A 22,205-nucleotide genomic window follows, 5' to 3' on the forward strand; every position below is an offset into this window, starting at 1 on the left:
TTGATGTCAAAGTTCACCGGATGCCCAAATGCCAGTATTTTTCAAACCAACTGCATATCAAAAAATGAAAACTTACTTTACCAAGCTTCTGGAAAGAAACTCAGTGCAAAACAACAGTATATTTCTATTTGCTATATTATTAAGTGTTCTTTTACCAGTGTTTTTTCTTTTTTTTTTTTTTTGCTTTTGCATTACAGACGATTAACTTTTTCTCAAAGTGCAAACTATTGACCTTTAATCTGAATGCAGGCAGGTCAGAAGCTACAGTATTAAAGCAATACAAAAGGTACACAAGGAGGAGCTTACATTAATTTGGAGAACCTCGCACAAAATATTTCTGAATTGAAAACCACAAAACAAACCAAAACAAATACACCATCAGGTGGATGGGGAAGGGACCGCTATCGTATCTGTGTATAGCAAGGATCCTCTGACACCAAGTAAGTTCATGACACCAAGTGAAGATTCTATATTAAATCCCACCATTTTGTGCATCCTTTACAATGGAATGTTGACCGCAATTTCCGTTTTTTACTCCCACAACGAATCTGCTGATGCGACCAGGGATGATCATCTTCCCAGGAGAACAAGCTCCCGTAGAACCATGGCTGCACTTTCTACCATCCATTACGATTCCAGTAAAGTATGCCATCTACACACTTGCTGTCCTTTAGATTCCTTCATTTCAGTCCAGTGGTTAAGTTCGTCTTCTCCTGAGCTGTTGAGACCTAAGGAAATCCAGCCTATCATCTCTTTCCGCTTCATGCTGCGCTTATTGTACACGGACAGTATGAGCGTCACGTCCGAGAGCTGGAACAGCGCCACCTGGAAAACGAAGGTTTCCTTGTACACGGGGTTCGGCTGCCCTCGGCGGATTGAAGTTTTGCATTTGGACATCTCCTGCCCCATGGAGTTCAGCAGTGTTAACTTAACATACGTATCTACAAAAGAAGTCACATTGTGGAACGTCAGATACCTTGGAACCAAAGATTTGGGGAATGAGGTATTTACAGAAAGCAAGGATATGGTGTATACCAGGATGGCTGAACACAGCTTAGTTTAGATGCATGGAGAGGTGACAAGTAAACAAAATATTACAAACACACTAACAAACGAACTAGCTCCAGCACTATGTACATGGGTTAAGTTAAAGGTATACCTCATAATCCCCTTCCCATCGATCCCCCTTGTTTAGTCTAGAAAAACTTAAATTGCATTAACACTTAGCAAGCTCCAACTAGCCGCAACACTGTAAGCATACCACTGAAATTTCAAAGAATATGGATAAACAAAGTGGAATAAAGACAATTAATGAAGAAGGGGAAAAAATGATGTCAAAATGCAGCGATGATATCTAAACAGCCAGGATAAAATGCTTAAGAATAATCTCTGCATGGATGTGGTTCTCATTTTGGGCTTTTCAGTTTTATTTATTTTGAAAATCAAAATGTAGCAAAGTGCATTCAAAGATGGCAGTTTACACAGTACAAAAAATCCTATTATTTCCTAGATTCATGAAGGAATACATTTACTGCATGTTTAAAGAAAAGCAAGTTTTTGCATAATTCAAGATGATTGTTCAAAAAGTAGCTTGTATGGTGCTTTTAAGCACACATTTAAGAAGCTGATGCAAGTAACGTAGTTATCACACATTATGTGTTAACATTTGGGTATATAAAAACCCTTGTTTTTAAACATCTATTTTCATTGGACCAAAAGCACCAAACCATGCTCCTGCACTAGGATGCACATTTCATGAAGTCAACTAATTGACTTAATATAAATATAAAATTATATAAAACCATCTTGTATTTTATTTTTATTCATATCTTTTCATATTAATGGTTCATATCAATTAAAAGTTGGAGTTTATGTTAAAAAAAAACCACACTGAGTATTTTCACTTTGCAGGTACACTGAAACACCAACATCCATAATCAGAGATAAATGCAACTTTTGCATTAGAGAGTGCCACAAAAAATAAACATATACTTTTATAAACTGGTATGGTAGGAGCTGTGGATATTTTACTGCTGGCAGGTTTCTTTTGCATGAAAAAGACAACATCCAATTAGTTTCTACAGGAACTCACCTCGGATTATATAAACCTGTCCACCTATCAAGTGTTTTAGACAACAGAACAGTCCGTCTGACAACAGGGGGTGGAAAGCAGTAAAAGAAATAATGACCAGATGTCAATAGTTGGGTGAGAGAAGATCAAAGGTTAAAGTTTAAGAGGAAACACTATTCACTGGAGTGGAAGAACATGAAACCTTAGCAGCATAGATCAGAAAAAGGACCAAACAAAAGGATTGTTAGGTAAAATTTAATGAAATGGAAATTTTGTATAGTTTTCGTGTAATCTTTAACAAAAATAACATTGCTTAAATAATGGGTGATCTTAGGACTAATAGACACTGGATTCTAAGCCACACTTACCATAGCAAGAATCCTGCAAATTATTAAGTTATAGCAGATTGGGTAAAATCACTATATCCTTATCAAATCTTATGCTTTTTCATGCAAACTCCAGCATATTTAGAAAAACTTCACATTAAAGTAATTAAACTTCATATATTAAAAGCAATAAAATGAAACATTATTGAACTGAAAACCAAGCTGGTTTTGCCCTTAGCTTTTCTAGTTACTGATATTTGATTGTCATACTTCAGTTCTTGAGTAGTGATGAACTTGGGCACAAGAATGATGTAATCTCTAAAAAGAGCTGAGGGTCACTTATATCTGAAATTCAGCAATGGGTCTCTATTTAGGATGTAAAGATCTTGCTTATTAAAATCCACATATTTATGGATTTAATGTGTGTGTGCATGCATACACACACATGCATTTAATATGCAAAAGCTCATACCCTGTTTCAACTAAACCTTAAGGAAAACTGAGAAGCATCTTTTTCTCAAGCAAAATATTAACTGTCACACAGAGAAACAAAGAAGACACATCCATTGTTACTGTCTGCAGGATTTGGCCCATTTGCCTGTATGCAATTGCTAAATGAGTTACCATGTAATATAAATATGCAGTAGAGGAGCATGTACTAGCAAGAAGTAGAAATTTAGTATTTAGTTCATATTTGCTGCAGAAGCACTTCACAAAAATTCCTAAGTTCCCAAGCCCTAGACTACAGAAATGTGGGAAAGAGTAATTGCTTCCATTTCTATCTCAGTTCCTCAATATATGAATGAAAGCTGAACTGTTCATATACTTTGCAGCACTTATCAGGATTCTGGACCACTGATAGTCCAAACAACAAATGTGACCAGGACATTTCTTCATCATCATCCCTACAGGCCTTAGTTTTCATTTTGTGGAAATGATGGCACAGCTTGAGGCTGGCAGATGTCCATGATGTATTCAACAAGGAGTTAGGATATGGCAGTGGCATGGACCTGGGTCCAGGAGTTTAAAAGGTGCCACCACTGCTGGGGGCAGGGGCCCCCTCCCCTATCCCCCTATAGCACAGAACACCCCAAAGGGGAACTCTGGATTCCACAATATTCTGTGCATGACCCAGACCCAGAAAGTTCATTAGTTTCCAGCTTGCTAGAAACAGCAGAATTCCAAACCCACATTTGCCTTAACAGAACTGGACTATCCTTATTACAAATATCAAATCTTCCCCCTATCCTTCACAGGGACAAAAGGTAGCATGGAAGCTCTTCCCTCCAAAAAGGTTAGACAGAATATGGTTTTACGGGGCCACATGCCATGTTCTATACTCCTTTCTTGCAATCTGAAACAGATTTTTGACCCCAGTGACATTCACAACTGCTAGCTACACACATGGGCTCACTGAGCACATTTTGGGAATTAACATACTGGGGAATGAGCATCTCTGTTTTCAAAACGAGTACTGAACCCCTCCTACCTTGCATATTCTAAATATTAAATAAAAACTGTCCATCTCTGAGATTCCAGAAAGATAAGCATCTGGTTTTGCTTTAAGGGAACACATGATCTCTTCTCCCCCTTTAATTTCTTCCCATACTCCAGTGTCCTTGGACCTCTTTGGCTTTCCCCATCTATTTCTATACTTTGTCTCCAAACAGGTGACTCTGGGACAGCTACCCAACTATATAAAAGTATCAGAGATTCATCTATTGCCTTCCTTCTCTGGCTATGTTAACAAAGTCTGGCTCCGTCAGTGCGAAAAGTATAAAGAAAGCAAAGCAGAGTAAGGTGAGCCAACTATGAATAGAATAAACATGGGTCAAGAAAATGAGAAAGAGGAGAGAGCATCAGTATCAACTCTGGCTTACTTCCTAAACTCTGAAGACAAAGTGAGATGTGCAAACCACTTACAAAATGTTGGCAGCTTAATACATAATCCAGTAGCAGATAATCTGCTAGTGCCATACTAATCTGGGGCTTAAAACCAGAAAGAGTAGCTAAAACCTGAGCCTCCTGACAAAATCAAAAGGAAGAGGTAGGTACTTCTTACTAACACTTACGTAAATCAGATACACCATCTTACAAACAAAAATCATTAAAAAAAAAAAGAAAAAAGAAAAAGAAGTTTATTATTGAACTTTCTCAAGCTATATCAAAGAGCTGGAGCCAGTAATAACATTCTCTCTCTGTGACATTCCATCTGGCTCCACTTAAAAAGTATATAAAGTTCACAGATATTTCACACGTGTATTTTTGAACAAATGCTTGAAGACACAATTCAAGTCCTTTCTGATGGTGAACATTCCTCCTGTACAGTAAATATGCCAAAGGCCTCAAGTGGTTGCTCCTTGTCTTTACCGACATTCCCAAATTACATATATTACCACATATATACAGGCACATAGGCAATTAAAGACTGCAGTATCAACCCCTCCAGGGACAGCAATAAGTGTTCAGAATGTTTATATTAATATTAACTGGCATGTACTTTTTCTTTAAACACTGACTTTTTTTATTCTTGGCCTGTGATGTGAGGCATTAGTAATTTAGCAATTAATCATTATGATAAAGGTAATTTATTAGTCAGTCATCATGAAAAATTAAAACAGGCTTGTCAACTTACAATTAATATTTTGAATTTTAGATTTTTGCTATTTCCCAACTGACTAGAAATATAAAACATGAAACAGATTAGTTGATGATTGCTCTATTTCATTTTGATTGGGTAAGACTAAGTGATGAGATTGAAGTCCTTGCTACTGAGAGCCCCACCAGTACAGAAGCATTAGGATGAAAAAAGATTTTGACTCACTGGGTGGTCTGTTCGCTGCCAAGTTTTTGAAGTGGCTGCCTTTTATCACTTCTGCTGATAATCTTCCAGTTGTAGCATTATAAAGGAGGCCAATGAGGATTTCTGGAGCTGAGCCATGTACCAGTGACTGACAAGAGGAGGTACTTTCACTGCAGGACACTTCTGACATGCTCATTTGAGAGTCACAACCCTATAAAACAGATTAAAAGTTCTGTGTGACTTATAGAATGATGTTACTGGGAAGTCAATTTTTATAATAATGCATAGAAAATTCTGAAAGCAACTTAGTCACAATAACAAGTTTCATTCAATCACCCAATAAGAAATGTACATTCTTAGTATATACTTAATTTGCACATGTTAGAGGTAATAATAAAGTGGTCTGAAATTAAAGAAGCTTCATGATTAAGCAGAAATAACAGCAGAAGATGAAGAACAGCCTTTATGATCCCTATTTACTTCAATTTCTAAGGCAAGACCTGTAACATAATTTGTCAGCATCCTGGAAAACATTAAACCTTGCATCTTTTACTTTCCAAAAAATGGAGAACACCAGTGGAACCTTGAAGATAATAAAATGCAGAAAATTCTTATTCATCCATTGTAAAGGTTATTCTATAGCCTGAGAATTTATGAGTAGCAAAATAACAGAACACATGCAATTAGATAAATGCACTCTGTCTAGCCTAAATTAGCTTACAAGGAATTTAACTAGATCCAGGGACACAGAACTGCAATATTCCCATTGTCTTGGGTGGGAAAGGAAGAATGCCATCCAAAGTTCAGGAAGCAATGCTTTAATTTCCACCCTGAAAACTTCCAAAAAATTTAGATCTTTCATGCATTCTCACTACATCACATCTTTAATGCGAGTTTCTATTACTAATTATTATTATTTAAACTCCTCATTATTGGCCTTAAAAAAAGGAAAAAAATACACTTTACGCTGCCATGCTAATCACACCATGGCTGTTCCAATGTTTTTTGCACTGGTACATAAGAGTGGTACCACAGAAAACAAAAAACTGGATGGCAAGTAGCCAATGGAATAACAATGTATTTGGTAACTGAGGAGAGACTTTTGAATTATCGGCATATCCCTTCATGATTCTCTCAGAAAAAAAATGTAAATTGGGTCCACAGATTTTTTCAAACATGGTTTGACTTATTTGGGAACTGGCATCACTCTTCCAAAGAGTCGTGATGATATTGTGAAGCTGATTCTTTCAGATTCCAAATGTCCCTATCATTTCCAGCAACAGATGACATGGGCGTAAGATTAGACCTAAAACCTAAATAGCACAAATCTTCATCAAGATAAATGTTAACTTTATAAGCAAGTAACTTCAGCTGACATACAAAGCCCACATGCATTATAGAAACTCAAATTATAGAAGACATGATACCTACAAGAATATCCTTGTTATTGACATTTTAATTAGTTCTTTTCAACAGAACATTTCCCAAAAGTCTAGCAGAAGTTTCAAGTAGCAATCCAGTTCCTCAGTAATAAACATTCACTGTTGTTAGCAAATGTATTCTTACTACTGAAGAAGGACCTCAACAAATTTATCTGACTTCCCTCTCCCAAGCTGCAAATTCAAAATTTTAAATCTTTGGTTATTTCTCCAACAGCTCTTTATTCAGTGGCAAGAATAAATTTCAAACTGCTTGCAAATTGTTAATTGCTGAAAATGAATTACACGTATACATTCATTCTCTGATTCTTGTCATTCATAGAACAGGAAATTTTGATTCCTAACTTCAACAGAAGGAATAAAATGGAAAGTTTAAAAGAAAGATGACTTCATTCAGCAGTCACAGTATACACTGCACACCTGAAAGCCTCAGCCTGTCACAACAGCAGCTATTACTTAAGCTTTCTGGCCTTTTAAAATTCTAACACATTATCCCTATGGTGCTTATTCACCTTATTTTTTTTGAGCCAGGAATTTTAGCACAGTCCACCTGACACTGTTCAAAGCTCAGGCCTCGAATTTGATCGAGATCATGCTGCAAGCCCACAAAAAAAAAAAAAAAAAAAAAAAAAAAAAAAAAAAAAAAAAAAAGAAAAAAAAAGAAAAAAAAAAAAGAAAAAAAAAAAGAAAAAAAGAAAAAAAAAGAAAAAAAAAGAAAAAAAAGAAAAAAAAAAAAAAAAAAAAGAAAAAAAAAAGAAAAGAAAAAAAAAAAAAAGAAAAAAAAAGAAAAGAAAAAAAAGAAAAAAAAAAAAAAAAAAGAAAAAAAAAGAAAAAAAAAAGAAAAAAAAAAAGAAAAAAAAAAGAAAAAAAGAAAAAAAAAAGAAAAAAAAAGAAAAAAAAGAAAAAAAAAAAAAAAAAAAAAAAAAAAAAGAAAAGAAAAAAAAGAAAAAAAAAAAAAAAAAAGAAAAAAAAAGAAAAAAAAAGAAAAAAAAAAAAGAAAAAAAAAAAAGAAAAAAAAAGAAAAAAAAAGAAAAAAGAAAAAAAAAAAAAAAGATGTAGCACAAAGAAGGGAGCTGAGTAACATTGTCCCCAAGTCCTCCAGGGGCTTTGACATGCTGAGAGAAGATGATGATAGCGCCTTCTCCTAACTGGGATTTATTTCTACAGTTTACTGATGTCCTAAGAGGGACTTAGAAACCAGTTTATGACAGAATCAAACTCACTACAATGGGTATCAGCGTAAGGTTTAGCCTGTTAAAAACAGTGAATAGTAAATGAGTGACTACTGAGTGGAAATGAGTCCTGAAGTACCAGGAAAGAGAAGACAAGTAGCTTCTGTGTGGTATAATAGAGAAGGAGGAAAATAACTGAAAAATCCAATGTGTGGTATTCCAAAGTTACACAAGCATGGGCTAGAAATACCATTCCTTTACAGCAGAATCCTGAGTAGACAGAAGGACAAGACTGCCTTTTTCAAGGCCACGCAAAAGGATCTCACCAGCTGAATGGTGGGTTGAGAAGACCACAGTGATGCTTCAGAACTCTAAGTGGATGGAAATGCAACTAAATGACTGTACCTTGGAAGTGTTGCACAGAAAGAACTGGTAGATGTAAGTTAGATGAAAATCTGGAGAGAGCATCTAACTTAAATATTCTGCTACAATATTTTCTAAACCAAAATATTTTTGCAGGTTTGAGAAAAACGAATGTTGTTTAATCCTTATTTTATAATAAACTTATGGATCTCCTTTCTACAAAACTGTGGGGACATAGACAAGACATTAAAATAAAGCAATCAAATCCACTAAAGGAAAAATCTAAACAGCATTTTGTTTTCCTTTTCACTCTAAAATAACCAAAACTTCAATTCATTTTGTTTCATGCTGACCCAAATGGATTAAAAAAATACTCTGCTTTTTAGTTATGAACTGGAAAATCCTAATACAAGAGAAAGTGAAATGTTAAGAAAGAAAATGAAGCAGATTAGAAAACAGAATGATGTTACTGGGTAAAAAAAAAACTTAAACAACATTAACCAAAGTATACTTTCTCTGGCTATAACAAGGAAGAAAACAGAGGATTTAGGGACAAGTATGTAAAAGACCTGAGGCAAAGGGGAGAGCAAGATTGCATTTTGTCAGTTTTCTTTTAAAACAAAACAAAAATTTTATAAGGAAGAGAAGAAACCAGAATCAGGAATCGCAAGAGACAGCTGAGATCAACTGAGCTCAGATCAACAACTAAAGAAAGACTTTCCATTGCAGAACAAAGTAAAAAGCAGAGATACTGAGTATTACTAGATGTCTTCTCAAAAGTATTTTCTCCAGCACAGAGTTTATTGCTCACATTGTGAAAATCCAGTCATTGTTTTAGTAAGCTATTCCATGATAGTGACATCTGTGGGTAAGTAACCTGACTTTGTGCTAAGTCATGTGCTGCACTAGAAGTGGAAATAACAGCTTTATTAAAGTTTATGTTTAGAGGGGTTTAGAGGGTTTTTTTTCTGTTTACACAAGTCAGAATTCTAGAAGAGCACTAACAAATTCATCCAGAAAAAAGCCAGACAAGAAGTTACGCTTTTACCTGCTCAAAATACAAACTTCAAAATCAAGTGCCAAATTGTAAAATATTAACACTGAAATTGCTCATTGGTACAACATGAATATAGATGGAGCTCCAATGACAACATTACAGTGCAACCAGTTGCTTTTCACCTCCATGCAGGTCTGCATTCAATCTGTCTTAAAGCTATCTGTAACCCACATTGGTACTGCTGCTTCCCTGTGGGAAACTTAAGATTCAGACCAAAAGTTACAATTTGTTTGAAATTATGTCTATGTAAGTTTATTTTCATAAAGCTTCCCTCTCGTCCTCTATAAACACTGTGTAATTTGACAAGCAAGTAAAAGAAGGACTAAGGTTCCGTAAGAGCAAAGGCTTTTCAAGGTCAGTGAAGAACCAGAAGAGCCTAATGAGAACTGTCACAAAACCTTGTATGTGAATTTTTAAGAACTTAGATGAACAGTCAAAGTGTTACTGATCTGCCCACAGTGCAAGAAACTGTCTCTTGAGGTTGTCTCCAGGATATTAATACTAAATCCTGAATCCTTTTTGTCAATTTAGCCATAAATACTTTATTAAGAGTGAGCACTGCAAAAAAAAAAAAAAAAAGTGAAGTCTATTACAAATATTTGGTTCATATATCTGTCTTACTGCAGTATATAAAAAATGTTCAGCTTTTGAATTGTCTAACACAAAGCTGTTTTTTGTGCAAAGGACCTAAACCTCTCCCTTATATACCAGAAGATAGCACTTTGTAATAAAGTTAGTCTGATTTTATTTGATCAACACTTACAAGAATCGCTGCTTTCCACTGGATTGTAAAAGTAGTATGTGTCATATTCTACAAAAATTACTAATTCTCCAAACTATTGTCCTTGATGATTTCTTGCATATATTATCTGGGGAAGAGACATTACTTCTTAATAAACATATAATAAAAAACATTCCCATTAAGCAGGCTTTGTATTTCATATGTTCCCATTCTACAAAAGTTGGCAATCAAAAAAAGAACACTCTTTTTTCCCCCTCATACCAATGGACATGAACACATAGAAAGCATGGTGTCAGACTTCAGCCCCTGAGAAGCATTTTCAATAGTGTTTTTTTCTCCCCTCTTACAACCTAGAGAATCATCTATTTGCATCCATGGTAATATATGTAAAATGTATTTATTTGTCTTCTTTCCCCACAATTCCATGGAAACACAGTATTTGTTACTTACATATTCATTTCCTACTGTTATTTTTCTATACCCTGAAGTTCTGCTTATAAATTCTGCTCTTAAGCCAACTGGAATTAATGACAGGGAATAATGTGGCCATGCTCTCAAGACTGTTAAAAGTTCATTTTCCTCAATGCACAGGTTACAATTATATCTCTGTAGGCTTACAAAACAAGAGCATCTGATTCTTTTGGCTTTTCAAAAAAATACACAGAAGAGATGAAACCTTGCTGACAATCCTTCAGCAACAAAAATCTGATTCACAGCATGTTACTTGTCAAAATGTCTCTCTCCAATTTTAAATGTTAATGTTATACCACTAATCTCTTAAAGAACTTTTTTGCATGTTACTTTTTCTACTTCTAGAGCAATACAACTGAGAGGTTAGGGAAGAAAATATTAATCCTAACAGGCAAAGGGGGGCCCCCAATCCAGGTCTCCAACAGTTTTTAGATGAAAGCATCCATCTCTCAATTACCACCCTAGGATTGAACCCTGAAGCTCCCATTCCCTTCTGAGCTTGCTGAGGTGAGGAGAGCACCCAAGCCCCACAAGGGCTCCAGACCAGCTCTCGAGAAAACCAAGCTTAGGGGCTCCATATCCTTCTTTAGCAGCTTCAGCACCACATAGTTTACACATTTCAAAGCTAAAATGCTGTTGAAAAAATATCGGGATCATTCTGGGGAAAGAGAACTTAAACCACCTGATGAACTCAGCCCTGAAAATGGAGGAATGTAAAATAATTAGGAATCTCAAAGTTTAAAGCCAGCTGTCCTGTACTGTAAAATTCAGAGAACACACAGTTATCAGTATTTTGCTTTGAATTTATAACCTGAACTTGCAAACATTGAAACATAGAGCTTTTAAGCATCTCACAAAGATTAAAGTTTAGGAAAGTATCATTACCTATGACAGGTAATTATTTGCGTTTTTGCTTAATAGCTTCCTTGAAGCATGCTCCAATTAAGTATAATGTGCATTTTTATTCATGTACTTAACACTTTACAGCATTACTAAGTCAACTTAAATCACAAACATGAAACTAAATAGTCTAATAATCTTTCCATTATACAACTTGATCTTAGGGAAAAAAAAGATTTATTTTGGATAAAATGGCATGCTTTAAATATTACCAGGACTTCCTACTCAAAAATTGCAATTTTAGAAAATAAATCCACTCAACATCAATGGCATTCACATCAAATACTGATTGTTTTGATTATTAAATACTATTAATGCAGTTGAAAATCAGATTATCTGAAATTCCCATTTCTCATCAAAAGCTTCTGCTCTACCCCATTTTTTACTCTCAAGAGAGAAAAACTTCTGGATGCAGAATTCTAAAAACTACATCATTTTCACACAGATGGAACACTGAAAAACTGAGATCAAATTAAAATTCTTTGATTCACTACATTCAAAGGACTAAAACCTTAAAAATTCTATACACAGCTTTAATTTACCATAGACACTACAAAAGACTTCCTAAGATACATTATGATAATACAGAAATTTTCATTTCAAAATAATTTAAAATTATTAGTTTAAAAAAAATTAAAGTCTTTGTGGGATTTCTAGTAAGAATACTGTATTGATAAAGAAAGCCTTGGTTTCAAATTTAAGATATTATAATTTAGCAATCATATTAAAATAACAAAATGAAATTTACATATCCTTAATAAAGGCAAATCAACACTCAACTTTTCTGAAAGATTTTGAACAAGTTCGAGAGATTTCTGTGTTGTTTTTCCTCTCTCATGACAATTTGCTGTTAGTACTTTGTTCCTAAAATTTTTTACAATTATCAGCTCTGCAGAACAAAACATTAATTTTCTACTGAAAGGGAAACATTTTAAGTTTTTGGTAACATCTATTAGTCTATACTGAAATAACACCCTTGGCAGATGACAAAAGGTCACCTGGTTGTTCCACAGACATAATGGGCTTGAAATTTGCAGAGCAAACCCAAGCAGCAGTTGGAGGAGGCAACTGGAAATGAACCTACAATGCAATTTACAGCATTTGCAAAAGTACTGTTTTTACACTGCAGAAGTCTAGCAGCTTTTTATACAGCCATGGACCAGGGGAGGAAAAGAGGCAAGAAGCCTTTTATTACTGAATTCTGTTTTCTGTGATAAGACAGGTACATAAAGAAACATTCAAGCACTAAAAGCAGTTAGATATTTGTGTTAGCAATTTAGGTAAGAACATCTGACACAAAATGCAGACATTTTACCTGCATTCCTGATGAAGCTATGCTAACAGCTCCCACCCAGATCTACTCACACATCCCCCTCTCTTTACTCCCTGTCAAATATGTAAGGGCATGGAGACATTAGTGTAGGACAGCTTCCAACACCACAGACTTTAAATGCCAATGCTCTGTCCAGCTGGATTGAGTCTATGCGTTTTGGGGAGATGAATGGCAAATAATTTTATTTTTCTCTTGATTACACCCTTTCAGTCTGGGAAAAGAGAATGATTCAGCGGTCAAACAGTAAGCACAAATTATGAGTAGTCAATCTATGGATTAGTATTTGATTGCATAAACATATATGCAATTATTTTTCACAATGAACAAACCCATATAATTAACTGTACATTTAGAATGTATTATCAGGTAAACTCTTTGTGATTAACAAAGAGTAAATTGCTAGTGGTGCCCTTTTGATTTGCTCAGGTCACGTTTAATCTCATGATCAGAGGACCACCAAGTGTTCCCAGTCAGAAGGGATCTGCTTCAGTTCTTAGAGCTAACCTACACAAAAAAAAAAAAAAAATGGGAAAAGATAAACTGTATTCTTCTGGGGCCACCTGACAGCTGATTAAGCCCAACAGAAAGACAGGAGCTGTGAAAGATTCATCTCAAGGTCAAATGATATAAAAGGCAAACCTGACAAGAGGCTGACACACTACAACTAAAAGGATCCCTTGCTAAAGGCACCCTATGAACAGAAATACTTATCTGATACTAAATACAGGCTGCTTGAATATACAAAAGAAGTGATTACCTGGAGATCCTCAAGTCTGAAATGAAGACGATTTATGTTATACTGTAAAGCCCACCAGAGTAATATGAAGAATCAGCCAGTAAATAAATCAAAAACTAATTCAAAAGTTCCACAACCACATGCATTATGAATTTGCAGACTAGGTGACTTCATCTGTCTGTGCAAAATCTTCTGATTAGGACTTCCCTCAATGGAAATAAATCTAAAGAAAGTGGTGCACATGATTTTCCTGAAGGGTGCTCAAAACTGCAAATAGAACCAATTCTGTGTTTTGACCTTTCCTAGCTTTCTTGAAAGATAGTAACAAATGTGAGAAGATATTTGTGTGAACATATATATGCAAACATGAAGACTCAAAATCATAAGAAAACAAAATATTTGGGAAATTCAGCATTTCTAAGGGAACCAGAAATTTCACTAGGGTTGATAAGTTAAAGAATATACCTCCACTGAAAGAGTTGCTTGAGAAAGGTTTAAGCAGCAGCTCATAGTCTTCAAGAGTAGAAATTTCATACAAGGGACAACCTTGATAATCTTTACTTTTAGCTTCTAAACTTACACTTCTGGGAAATGTACAGTATAATTTTTTTCCTTACTGCTCTTAGAAATCACAATCCAGCTTGGGAGACCATATTTTTGCGACAGAGAATGATAGAATTTCACTATTTAGTGACGTCACTTTTTAGCTTTATGTATTGATAAGTTTTCTCTATTTTTTTTTTTTAAGATGATCAAAACGAGACATAGAATCCTAGACAATATGTTTACCACTGATGGACTGCCTTTTCTGACTAAGAGTATTCCTCAAGAGGATTATTTTGAGTTAATGTAGAGCAGTCATTCACAGCCTGTCATTTGACTGGAGGCACTGTAGAGGCTGAAAAGCGTCATCGTACACTCAAAAATAGTAAATACTACGTCTGAAACATAACTCCCATTATTTGCAAATATCAAAGATTATAGGGACCAAATTGAGTAAGTAACTTCTTTGAAGCAACTCATTAATTGAAGGCAAAGCATGCCTGTTTTTAAATTGTTATTTTACTCTGTGTGACCAAGTGATGAATTTGATGTCCAAATGAAATTCTTACATTGCTGACTTCAAAAAATTCTCCCAATATCCTGCATTCAGGGTTATGGCAATAGATCTGGCTACCCATGCAGGAACTTGCTTCCCATCTGTGTATCAGCAAGGGAGTTGAAAGTCAATTTTTTTTTACCCCCAGCCACACCACCAAGAAGACAAAGACTGCTGCTTGCTGGTGCTGCCAGGCAATGTTACACGAGGAGCCAAAGACACGGAGAAGGCTTTGTTTGCCAAGTACTGCCAAGTTCTCCTGCAGCCTCACTAACATTGTCACTATCTTCCAATCACCTAATAACTTTCTTAAAACTTATGACAGGAGTCATCTTTCTTATTGTATCAAAGGATCGATTCTGATTTTCTGTGTATTACTACCACTAACTCAGATGAATTGAGTAAGTTATTCCTGAGATAAAATGTGCTCAGGGTTTAAACATAATTGTCCCTCACTTTGATGGACATAATTTATACAAGCTAACCAAGAGCATTTTTATATTATCACATAGGAAGTCTTCATTTTAGGTAGAATACTAAGAACAAAATATTTTGTCTTTTTGTTTCTTCCCATGACAAGTCTTAGTCTTTTTCCTTATTAGCAGCTTAAAGTATCACACTGGTATCTAATAAAGCTCTGTTTATACATATGAATTTTAGTATTTAGCCTTCCAAATACAATCCTGGATAGATCATGCCATAAGAACACAGTAGTACGGTCACTAGTAGTGACTCTTCTAGTTTGCACAAAACCTGACAGCTTGACTCTATAATGGACCCAAAAAAGAAATGCCACTCTGAAAGCCTTTATCCCTGCAAAGTTTATGAGCTGATAAACATTACAAAGAATACTGAAGATATGCCACACATAAAAGCCAACATGAAATAAAGGCCTTAAGCACAGTGCATAAACCAGTGCACACTAAATGATTAACCACTATCCTCATAGTGGAGAGTGCATGTGTGTGTGTGCAAGAATGAGCATTTTTATACACGGCATGCATAATTGCCATCACTCAAAAAAACTAATTAAAATAATTATCCAGACACTCTGGATCTTTATAGTAAAGATGTACAAAATAATATTTTAAACACCTATGACTGCCTTCACTGTTGGTTCTTTCTTATGGGGATCACAATGGGAGCTCAAGATGTTAGAAATGGAGAATGCTACAGAAAGAAAAAAAAAATTTAATTCTTCCCAGTAAACACCTTGTAATTTGAAGATACATAATGAATGATTACTAGATTTGCTTAGCAGCAAGAGGTATGTTTCAGTCACCCAAACAGTACTTCCCAAATCAATCACAAAATTAAAACCATGATTGGTTGGTGTTATTCTACACCAAAAAGCAACCTATGGGATGGTGAAAGGGATTACCCATGTTTCTTTGATCTTTTCCAAACAGATTTCACTCAATAAACTGCTTATATGTTTTTACAATCGCATCATACTAGAGGCTGTTTTTCACTGTCAGGAAAATTTCTCTGGGTGAGAATGAAGAGTAACTAAAAACAGGTCCACAGGGATTTCCTGAAGAGGAATAAACAGCTTTTCTAGACTCCAAGATGGGTGAAGAAAAAATTGTCTTATGCTGTACTAAAGGGAAAATTTCTCTGAAAGCATTGACAAATATCTTCCTACACAAACTATACTCTGACAAAACCACAATGTACACCCCTGCTATTAAACATTTGATGCAATGGACAATTTCTATTCAATCTTAAAGGGACACAGTCTCAGAAAACAGTGACAACTGCATTCTGCCCAATTCATATTGGTTTCACTGCTTCCTCCTCATTCTCCCTGAACTTGGGAGAAAATGTGTGATAAATAAGGAGGCTGAGGAGGAATTCCCTGTTACGTGGGAGAAGTGCAGCAACACAGGGCTGTTACAGACAAATGGCAACAGGACTGGGGATAACAGCTCCTAAAGCAAGACATTATACACAATGTGGGAAGGAGAGAAACGGGGTGAAATCTTGGGTGAAAATGATATTTTGTGAATGTATTTGTAAATTTGAAGCCATGTGTAGCTTTGAAACCTACTTAAGGAACATACTAGTATCATGTCCTCACCACGACACGCACTTGTTCACATTTTAACAATAATCAGAGATTGCAGGCCCCACTCACATCAACATGTTTGAAAGGCTCTGAACTTGCTGATCTACCTTTAGCCAGCTTCCCTTGTGTACAGCTTTAAGGTATCACTGAAAAAATACTGAACTTCACAGGATACAAACTGTTCTTCTACAATCATAAAGCATATGATTAGCTAATAAAATACATTAATATAATATCAGGCACAGACAGAAGGAAATAAAATACATTTCTGCAGAAGAGCTTAGCATAGATATTTCAATGGATTAGGAAGTTTCAGTGACAGAAGGTATATTTAATATATAAAATCCATATAATGAGAAGCAGTTGAAAAAATAGGACACCTGTCATGTGTCCAAGAAATATCTTCATAAAAAAGCTGTCACATATAAACACTTCTCAGCAACAAAACCCTCTGCAAACCCTCAGCAACAAAACCCTCTGCAAAACCCTCTGTAATTTCCCTCTGAACAAGGCAAATTTAATTCTGAATGTAGAATGTGCCTCAACATGGATTTTATAATTACTAATATCCTTGAGCAACTGGATATCTCCAAATTCAAACAGCACTTACCTTTTCCTGTTTAATAACTCCTTCCTGACATTTATGATTAGCTGTACATAAAGACTGCTGGTTTATTCTAGCAAAAGGACAGTTAAAAAGGAATACAATCAGTGTGTATAAATATACCCAGCGGCAAACAACTGAAAAGGGTAGGAACTAATTAAGCTCAAGGCCAATACTGGCAGAAGAACAAATGGTAATAACTTGGCCATGAAGAAATTCAGGTTGCAAACAAAACAGCCTGATGTTTTCAGATGAAAAATCACAATTTTGTGATCAAGATGACCTGGCTGTTTTAAGTAAGCAGGGCTTGAGCTCAAGAGTCCAAGGATGCCACTCACTTCCAGTCAGACATCCTAAAATCACAATGAATTTTAACACTCTTGCAAAAAAAAATAGATGTTAAATCCTGCAATAAATCTGCTCACTGAAAAATATACTATATTGGCTATAAATAAGATAAAAATACCTATAAATTCAGAAATTAATAAATTCCCAAAGGTTTAAAACCTGATTTGAGTAGTTCCAGAAGACTAAGGATCCTCATTCAAGCTATCATGACTCTGAAGAATCCTTTCCAGCAACAGGTAGAGCTGCTTAAATCCTGTCACAACAATAAACTCTGAAAGATCCCTTCACTTTCTACCAATATCTCTTATTCTTGTTCCAACCCCCAAAAACTGAGGAGTGAAAAATGCTGACACACCACACCTTATCATAATAGAAAATAAGGAATAACTTTATCATCTTTTATGCCTCATGGAACTTATTCTTATTCTTCCTATCACAAAACCTCAAGAAAATAATACTGAAGAATAACCAGTGCACATATAGGATACATCAATCAATCACAAACCTGGCCCATTTACTGCCCTTTTTCACTGACTTTAGTAAATTTTATACACAAACCTATGGAAAACATGCGAATTAAGCAAGTATCTTTAGAATATTCAATGTTTTGGGTCATGGGGTGCTTTTTTCCAAGCTGTAAAACTAGCATACTTTTCACTAAGAAAGTTTGCTCTAGAGAGGTGAACTATTTCATCCTTAGATTAGATTGATTTGTGCTTCTTAAGAAACTATGAGAAATCTGCTCTACTGTCAGTTGATCCTCCACCAGATCCATGATTTAACCTCGGCTTTTACTAACAAGTCTATTTTCAGTCATTAAATAAAACAGCCTTTTATTTTGAGTCTTTGGCAATACTCATGTTCACCAGAAATGCCATTTGGAACGATCCAAACTTTTTTTTCAAAATGCAGAACAAATTAATTGCTTTGCTTCACCTAAAAAAATATTTTCCTTTCTTTCACTTCTCCCCCTCTTTTTCTTTTATTGATTGTTAAAAGAAAAAACAAACAAAAAATACATACATTGACCAAATATGGATGTCCTTGATAATCGTCATTTTTTTCTCCCCAAAAAATGTATCTGTAATATAGCACACATGCAACTCTTAAGCAAGGAATACTCAAGCACTCCTAGTCTAGGATGCCCAGACCACAACATGACAAACATTCTCTTTATGAGACTTTTGTCTTTCTGGACAAAAGCATACTTAAATTCTTAAACAACAAAAAAGAAGATGGTGATCACTGCCAGTTTAGTGATCTTCTGTGTTTATCAATAATGATACCTATGTTTATCCTTAATTACTGTTGCTTTGCTTTATTAGAAATATTATTTGGGGAACAAAAATTATTTAGTTCATCAGATAGGTAGGAGTTTTTTTCAGGAAAAATCATTTTCAGTTTCAACTACTTTTCACTTCAGACTGAACTAGAAATCAATTATTTCCAAGGTTCTTATGTGAAGTTATTAAAAATTGCTTTATACTCTCAAAATTCCTCTTTCGTATCTTTCTTTCAAGGAAAATACCTATTTTCAACTAAGACTTAATTGCAACAGATGGAGGACATTTGCTAGTATAGCTTCTTTTTTTTTTTCCACTCTGGTGTGTTCTTCTTTTTAAATTGAAGTGCTGCAGGTGGTAAAGATAATACTATTACACACATATACATATCTATATGCAAGGAAACATACATTCACCACTATATCATTATTATTGGACCGGAAATTTCTAAGTAATTAAAAGGAAAAATACAGCTAGCTTTTGCAGGTGGAAAGTGAATGTACTTACAGAAGCTCTAAGGAAATTTTCATTGTGCTAATGCAGTGCTATGATTGTTCAAAAAACTGAGTGGATGTGATGACTCTATAAATACACACACTATTCTTATTAAGAATTCAGGACACTGTATCTCACTGCATTCTTATTCTGCCTCATTTAATACTTACAGGCAGACTGTAAGAAGGTTCCAGTATCACTGGCACTGACATCTTCCCTTGAAGATTCAATTTTGTCAAGTAAAAAATCTTTTCTCCCACAATCCTCTCCTTTTTCATGCGCCGTACGCTGTACAGTCGAAAGCGAACTGCATAATTCCCAATCATTTCAGACTCGACGTGATTAAATTTGAATGTCTCTGTGAAGACAGGGCACGGTCCCCGCTGGATGCTGGTTTTTGCTCTCTGCTTCTTTATAGGGAGAAGAACTAGGTGTACTTGCCACGAGCTTCCACCTGCCCTGCTGTATGTTGGAATGTCTGTGACAGCTGTCACTGTCACCAAAAGCTTCTGTTCCTGTGAGTCATAGTCAAAAGTCACATCCAGTGTGCCATATTTAGCTACTGGCTCAGGATCAAAAGGTTTAGGAAGCTGTGAAGATGATCCTCGAGCTGACATATCCTGAAGAAGAAGAGAAAAAAAGCCATTTATTTATTTATTTATTGCATTCTATTATTAAATCGAGCATGGAAATTATGGTTTACTCCAGACAATATGAAGGCACTATGATCTTTTTGTTCATTTCTTAAACAAGGTTATTAAGTACTGAAAGCTGGCTGGCAGTCAAGATGAAATCAAGACTTTACCTGGCCAATACCACCAAAAGCCAGGAGCCAATCAGTCTGAACTCAGATTGAATTAAGCTGTAATGATCTCTTCTTCTGTGCCTCACATGTTAAAATGTATATACATTTGTTACAAGATAAAACCACCTATTTCACATATTTTACACATGTATTTTAAAGTTCACCTTTTGCATTGCTTGAAGAGACAGCTAATGATTGAGAGCACAGTGAGATGCCAGAAAAAATACAGGAATTACAAAACTACTTGCACACATAGCTCTTGTTGCAGCCTGCAATAGTTATATGAATATGCCAAAAATTATCGTAGAAACAAAGACTCACAGCAAATTTTGGGTTGGAAGGGGTCCTAAGGATCTTTTAGCTCCAACCCTCTGCTATGGCCAAGGATGTCACTATCATGACTTTATTCTTGTAATTGTACTGGAACTGTAGAAGATGCATCTGTTTTGAACTCATCTTCTGAACTCACTGTAAACCATATCAGTCCTAAAATTGTATTTTAAACTTAAAATTCAGATGGTTTATTATCACCTCAAATTTTGAATAAAATACTAATCCCCTATAAAGTTACAACAGCCAATTTGATAGGGATACTGAAACAGAAAATATTTACAAGTACAAGTCAACCCACTGCTCATACAATAAATCATTCCAAATATGTAAAACAAAGGTATTTCAAGTGTGTTTTCACATTATCAAAGATAAGCTTGTTTACATGAACAAACAGATGCCAAGACAAAGCCTTCTAGGCTAAGAAATGTTCTTATTTTAACCTGGCTGCCACATAGCTGTGGGAATGCATTCCTCTAAAGGCTTCACTCCTGAAGCTTTGAGTGGCTATAAAAAAAGTTGGCAGCATTCTCAGTTCTTACTGAATATGCTTACATTAACGACTGGATTGACACAAAATGGGAAGGCCTTGCAGCTGGGCCTTGCAGACCTCACACCAGCACCCCAGGTACACATCATCAACTTACCAACAGGGCTGCTTCGACAGAAACATCAGGGCTGAGCTCTAACACACACTTCAAAACTTCCGGTAGCAACAAAAGACAAATTTGTACCAAAAGAGCTTCTTCTGCACATGGCATCACTAATTAGACCTACCCATAGATGTCAGTGCAGTAACTGGTTGTTAAAGGCATTTCAATAAAATATGTGTCAAAAAAGTTAGTTTCTTCACAGTAAAAAATACATATATATCATTACAATTTATAGCACAAAATAGTAACATTAAGTGCCCCAAATCACTATACAGCATCAACAATTGAAAAAAAACCTTTTGTAATTTTCTTTTTTTTTTTCATAAAACTTACTTTACATTATGGGGTGTTCAGCATTAACTTTTATTTGGGTTGTCTGAAAAGTCATGTGGAAGAATTTTGACTACAGTCCTTACAGTGTGATGAAATTTTCTGACTGGTTTAAAATGGTTTAAAAAATAATTCGCTCTTGAAAGCTAAAGCGCCATAAAGATAACTACAGCAATCTGAACAATCAGAAATCCTACTGTCATATTTTCTGACAAACTACCTTTTTTTTTTTTTAATTAAATGAGCTGTAGTATTAGTGCCCGTATAACTGTGTGTGTGTTTTAATCTTTAGATTAAAAAAGTGCTTCAGCACCCTCAACTATTTTCATTTACCTCTGGACTGAGAACCGCTGTGCTATCACTTGGAACATCCTCTTCGTATCCTTTGTTATGAAAGCTTTCTATCTCATGACCCGTGCTTCCCTCACTTGGGCACTTATATGAACATCTTGGGCTGTTGCTACACTGGGAATATTCACATTTGCTGTCTCCAACTTCGGAAGGCGTACAGGAAAGATGAGGAGAGCCACTGTCATCCTGGTATGGAGGCGGCTGCAGTTCATCCAACGGAGGTGTTCTTCTCATCCTCTGAATGCAGTTCGCTGAGAATAAGTGAAAATGCTTTGCTTACTTTCTGATTATTCACTGTTCAAACAGTTCTGTGGAAAATGTAAATCTAAATGCCTGGACAGAGTATTTAAAAATCTATGTATGTCTTTTTTTTTAACTTTACATTTCAAATCAGATGAAAAATACTACTGAAAAAAAATTGTTAAA

At 35.3% G+C, this 22,205-nt stretch overlaps 1 protein-coding gene across 1 annotated transcript in view; it reads right to left on the reverse strand.

Moving 5' to 3' along the window:
* Positions 1–290: 290 nt before the first annotated feature.
* SYT14 (synaptotagmin 14) overlaps positions 291–22,205 on the reverse strand; it is a 79,453-nt gene continuing 57,538 nt past the window's right edge. The window contains exons 5-9 of the mRNA XM_053973557.1: positions 21,762–22,030; positions 19,481–19,930; positions 5,222–5,411; positions 2,093–2,149; positions 291–941 (exon numbers count right to left, since the gene is read on the reverse strand). Of these exons, the coding sequence (XP_053829532.1) occupies positions 628–941; positions 2,093–2,149; positions 5,222–5,411; positions 19,481–19,930; positions 21,762–22,030 (1,280 nt within the window). The 3' untranslated portion in view covers positions 291–627. The remainder of the gene's footprint in view (positions 942–2,092; positions 2,150–5,221; positions 5,412–19,480; positions 19,931–21,761; positions 22,031–22,205) is intronic.

The sequence above is a fragment of the Vidua macroura genome, chromosome 3, assembly GCF_024509145.1.
Source record: "Vidua macroura isolate BioBank_ID:100142 chromosome 3, ASM2450914v1, whole genome shotgun sequence".
NCBI lineage: Eukaryota > Metazoa > Chordata > Aves > Passeriformes > Viduidae > Vidua > Vidua macroura.